A 5,885-nucleotide genomic window follows, 5' to 3' on the forward strand; every position below is an offset into this window, starting at 1 on the left:
GAACATACGCGGTGGCTATAGGCCGGAGCAGCGCTAGCTGCGAGGGCCGCTTGAGGCTCCGCGGAGCTTTAATTATATACTTGTTATTAATTAGTGGACATCAGTTTATATGGCATCTGCAGCAAAATTATACATTTTCACTTTCCAAAATATTATTTGGCTTCCATGTTAAAAATAACTATTAGGAGTGCATCGATTGCAGTTCTCTGGTCGATCACAGATCTTTAAAGGCCTGACCTCCCATCGAGTTGCTGCACTGCAAAAACACAAAATATTACCAAGTAATTAAGCTCTAGTTTCTGTTTCAAATATCTTACTACAGATTAAATAAAACAAAACTAACTTAATAGTAGTTTTTCAGCAACATGTAGAATCTTGTTTTGAGTCAATAATCCTTAATATTAACGAAAAAGGACTAGTTCCTCTGGCAGATTATTTCTCTTATAATAAAACATTTTCTCATGTTGTAAGAGAAATAATTTGCCTAAGGAACTAGTAGTTTTTCATCAATATTAAGGAATTATTTACTTAAAATAATGTCCTGTATCTTTCTGAGAAGTTACTTATAAGTTAGTTTTGTTAGTTTTTGTTGTAAGTTATTTGCACTAGAAATAGTCTATAAATAAGATTTTGCGTTTTTGCAGTGTGTCCTGTTACTAGTGCATCCTATCTTAGCTTAGCTTAGCATAATTTAGCTATTTGTATTTAAAAAGCCATTTTAATAACCAGGCAGACATTTTGATGTGACTGCTGCAGCCTGGGTGTTTCTGTCCCTCATCCTGTTGGTGGCGCTCCTGAGGAGGGTTTCTAATTCCAGGAAACTGTTTCCTGTCTGTGACGCCTCCAGCAGATTGGCCTCCATTGGGAGTGGCATCAATCCCTCTGAGTGCATTCTCTCAGATTTATTCCCAGTTTCTCTCAAAAGCCCTTCTCCAGCTTTATTTGGATGATTAATATTGGTTATCTCTTACTGTCAGAAAAAATCTGTTCACCATTTTAATGCTTCATAATGAGTCTGACTTATTCTTGCAAAAACCACTTTACATGGCAGATATCCTCCACTGAAAGCTGTAAACAAATGTTGATACGCTATTAGTTTGAATTAGAGTCACTTTTATCCTTTTGTCTGTATGCTTTCTGCAGCTGAGAGAATTAACTTCCCTCTGATATAAATTTTTTTTTATCTTAATGCATCTCCAGAAATTCATGTGGGCATGCTTGCTCTGTCCCATTAAGAGGTAATTCTTGTCTGCTCTTTGCAGCAACTTAATGGTTGATTCTCCACAGCGGTTTCTCTCTTGAGGGATCTGAGTTTGCAGCCTTGTGATCATTAGTACGCCTCCTGGTTTCTGTAGTGAAGCTTAAGCAGAAATAATAAACTGTCAATCAAACATAACATTTCTATGGAAGAGGATCAGAGCAACTGAAAAAAAAATGAAAAAAGAATCTGATGTTTTTTCTCAGAATTGTGATGTTTTATTCCTTAGGAATCTGACTTTTGATTTCACAAGGAGTCATAATTCTGAGAAATAATGTCACAATTCCAGGAAGCAAATATCACAATTTTGAGAATAAAAGTCACAATTCTAAGAAGAAATGTGTTCTAAAACTAAAGACATAATTCTGAGAAAAAATGCTAAATCTGAGAAAAAAATGTCAAATTTGTGAGAAAATTTCAGAATTCTAAGAAAAAATGTCACAATTTTGAAAAAAAATTACAATTCTAAAGGTTGTCAGAATTCCAAGAAACTATATCACAATTCTACAAAAAATGTCATAATTTTGAGAAAAAAATATCAGAATTTTGAGAAGAAACTTCAGAATTCAGAAGTAGAATTCAAAATCTGAATTCTGTTTTTTTTAGTGATCCTAATCCTTTTCAGTAGATTTATTCGGTTAGTTTTTCTGGTTTTGCTTTTTTTTTGTCAAACTTGAATGTTTCATATCAAGTAAACTTCAATATCAGTAAAGTAGACATTTAATGCAGTTTTCAAGTAATTTAATTTTTGCAGAAATGGCACTGTAAAAATGACTCCTCCTCCTTTGGTAAATCATGAAATAATTATTATTGGTTACAGTTTTTGAAAAGTTGAATTCAATTTCACCAAAGCTTGATTACTGCTAGGTTGTGGAAACTATAAATTACTTAAGCAGAACCAGTCTGACACCATGAAGTAGGCTGAAAAATCTCCAAAAGCAACACATCGAGCCTTTAGCAACAACTACAGAACAAAATCGCTATGATGTGTCGGTGTGTTCTGCGGTGACATCTTGTTTTTATTTTAATTCACAGAGGCAGCCAATGGGAACGTCCCGTCTGGGCAGCGACCTCCACCTCGGATCCGTAACGTTCAGATCAACAACCAGATCGTCAAGCTCAAGTATTGCTACACCTGCAAGATCTTCCGGCCTCCGCGAGCGTCTCACTGCAGCATCTGTGACAACTGTGTTGGTACGTCATCTCAGCTGTGCTGCAGAAATTAGCTGCTTTAAATCACTTTAACATTCAAAAACCAACTAGTACCACCGTTTGTCAAACATCAAACCAGTCTCCAAAATGTCTACATTTTTTCATCCAATTAAGCATCAATCACACATTTCCATTACGCTGAAAAAAAGTAAATTATGTTCGTTACGATGCAATTAATGTCTAATCGATATTAATTTAGAAGATAAACAAGTCTACATCTAAACTAGTGGTGGGCACTGCTAACTTAAAAGATAGTAGTGATAACCTTAAAACACTAATCATACACACTAGATCTGCTAATGCTAAGGTCCTACACCAACAACATATTTAGCGAAAACTAATGCTAAAGTGCTATACTAACAGGGTATTTCTCAGAAGCTAATGCTAAATTGCTACATCAACAAGGTATTTTGCAAAAGCCTATTATAAAGCACTACATCAACAGGATATTTAGCAGAAACTAATGGTAAAGCGCTACACTAACAAGGTATTTCTTTGAAGCTGATGCTAAAGTGCTGAACAAACAATGTAGGCACTAACAATAAAGCGCAACACCAACAAGGTATTTCTTTGAAGCTAATGCTAAAGTGCATTTAGCCAACAGAGTATTTCTCCGAAGCTAACGCAAAATTGCTACATCAACAAGGTATTTTGCAAAATCCAATTCTAAAGCACTACACGAACAGGATATTTAGCAGAAGCTAATGCTAAAGTGCATTTAGCCAACAGAGTATTTCTCCGAAGCTAACGCAAAATTGCTACATCAACAAGGTATTTTGCAAAATCCAATTCTAAAGCACTACACGAACAGGATATTTAGCAGAAGCTAATGCTAAAGTGCATTTAGTCAAAAGAGTATTTCACAGAAGCTAATGGTAAAGCGCTACACCAACAGGGTTTTTTTTAGAAGCTAATGTTAAAGAGTTGCACAAACAATGTATTTCTTAGGAGCTAGCAATAAAGGGCTACACCAGCAAAGTATTTCTTAGAAGCTAATGCTAAAGTGCTATACCAACAGGGTATTTACTGGAAGCTAATGCTAAAACTCTCCTACATGACATTTCACAGATATTTGCATAGAAACTAGACAAAAATACTTTGTAAGAAGCTCAAAAGGTAAAACTTTAAAAGTTGGTTCAAGCAGCAGCTGTAGTGTAGTTTTAATAAAGTCAGGCAGGTGAAATGGGTTATTTGAGTTAGACATGGTTAAAGGAAGAGAGATTTGGGAGGAAAATTGCCTGCAGACATATCAGCATTCATAAAATAATTTCAAAAGCTTTAAAAATAAACGCTGAACTAAGCAGACGGGGTGGAAGTACTAAGAGTTGCAATCTGTGCTTTGAACGATGAAGGTGGTTTGAACTGTGACTCCGCCCGTGTTGAGTTGGGAGCTGTCGGCGCGTGTCACCTCCAGACCTCGCGAAGTAAAAGTGATTTGGCTGCTGATGATTGAGGGCTGTGTTTGAAGGAAGCCTTGGAGTCATGGGCGATATGAGAGGAGACAGTGGCGCCTCAGTGAGGGAATAAACGCTGAGTCATTGTGAACACTGGTTCGTCTGTGTGCACCTGCTGTGGAGAGGCTGCCATTACACAGCGACACGCCTCAGTCGCTCTTACTGAAGGAATCATCTTCATGCTAGCTTAAAGGGGACCTATTATGCAAAATTCATATTTTGCATATTTTTATGCTTCCATTTGAGTTTCTGCTGCTTCTAAAAGCAACTAAAGTGTTTTTTTTTAAAAACACCCAGTCTTTTTTAGCAATAATTTAATGTTTTTTGGTGTCTGGTAAGTGAGCTGTTTAAAAACCTTCAGATAAATCACATTCAGTGGGCAGTGTGCCGTTACCTAGCAATCCCAGCCAAGCCCAGCCCCGTTACCTAGCAACCCAAGCAGAACTCTAGCACATTTGGTCAGCTGGTTTGGGCTGTTGAACTGGAAACAACAGCTTTGGGCGGGTTGTTAAAATTTGGGCTGCTTAATATTTGGTAGATTTTTAGAAAGTATTCAGAGGAAAATTCTTTCCCAATAGTTTTCTTTGCTCATCTTATTAGCTCATAAGCTCATCTTATTGGTTGTTATTTTTTGAAAATGCGTAGAGTTGGTTGAACGTGACATTATCAATGATTAATAATTATTGGTTAATCAAGTGTCACTATGTAATAGTATTGTAAAACAGATATCCCCGGCAACATTATTATTTAAAGACATATTACCACAAAAAACGCAAGTCTTGTTGTGTTCAAAGAATCAAGTCCTTTGCAATCTAAAAACAAAGACTTTGGGCAGGTTGTTAAAATTTGGGTTGCATTTTACATTTGGCGAACCCAAACTGAGCTTCAGCACGTGTGGTCAGCTGGTTTTACCATTGAATGTGCTGTACAATGGCTGTTGGAATAGAGAAGTATTTCATTGTTGAATTACCATTCAAAAACAACTTAATGCATTCTTGTTGGTTGTGCAGGAGGCTCTACTTTTGCTTTTCAAAGATGTACAGTTGCGTAATTGTGCATTTGTTTGCAGCCATTTTCACATGCGAGTGCAAACGTAGAGTTGGGGGCGTGGCCAGCAGCATCTTATCTGGATTTAAAGTGGCAGAGGCCATTAAACAGCTCAAATAGGCAGAACTGACCAGGCTAAAATCTCATTATCAAAAAATAATTTTGTGCAAAAAAAATTAATGAACATGTTTTGTTTAGCCCATATATTTCTCCTAACCTGTTCAAGGTCAAAGTTAATGTTTGACCAAACCAAAGAGGAGCAAATCCTGCTTTTGTGATCCACCACTGTCCGTTTGAAACCGAATAAATCTTGGGTTTAAGTGCAGTTACATTTTCACAGCTCGGTTTGATTGTAAAGGAAGTGCAACGTTTGCAGCTTTAGAGTGAACTTTCCTGAAGTGTGAACGATTACTCTCCTGCTGCTCTGTGTACCTCAGATATACGCTGCATCAATCAGAAACCCTGTTAGCTGCTCTCGGCCTGAGTGGCTGCTGTTGCTAGGCGAACTGGAAGATGGTTTTTCTTTTCAAGGTGGACGGGCTTTGAGTAGACCGATGCTAATGTGATATTAAATACGTAAAACGTTCCTGTGATGCTGCTCCTGCTTCCTTCAGCTTGTGACCCCATGAGATCCGGGTTTATGTTGACGACTGTTAGCAACAGTCAGACTGAACTCAGTTATTAATAGAATCTGATTAAACACCAGTAAAAACACTTTCCTTTATTCCTTCATAGTCTCCTTATTTCCTAACTCTTTGTCTCTCGTTTCTTTCTTTGCCTCCTACTTTGTCCCCTTCCTGCCTTTTTTAACACCTTCCTTGGATCTTTGTCCTCCTTTACTATCTTTCTTTTCTTCTGCTGACTTTCCTTCCGTTACCCCCCGTTCTTACCTCCCTAGTATCCTTCCTGTCTTT

At 37.3% G+C, this 5,885-nt stretch overlaps 1 protein-coding gene across 1 annotated transcript in view; it reads left to right on the forward strand.

Annotated features, from left to right (window-relative positions):
- zdhhc9 (zDHHC palmitoyltransferase 9) overlaps window positions 1-5,885 on the forward strand; it is a 39,673-nt gene that overhangs the window by 20,016 nt on the left and 13,772 nt on the right. Inside the window, exon 3 of the mRNA XM_015029143.1 lies at window positions 2,294-2,452. Within this exon, the coding sequence (XP_014884629.1) occupies window positions 2,294-2,452 (159 nt within the window). The remainder of the gene's footprint in view (window positions 1-2,293; window positions 2,453-5,885) is intronic.

The sequence above is a fragment of the Poecilia latipinna genome, unplaced genomic scaffold (assembly GCF_001443285.1).
Source record: "Poecilia latipinna isolate Pla-1442-1.1 unplaced genomic scaffold, P_latipinna-1.0 Scaffold145, whole genome shotgun sequence".
In the NCBI taxonomy this organism is placed as follows: Eukaryota; Metazoa; Chordata; class Actinopteri; order Cyprinodontiformes; family Poeciliidae; genus Poecilia; species Poecilia latipinna.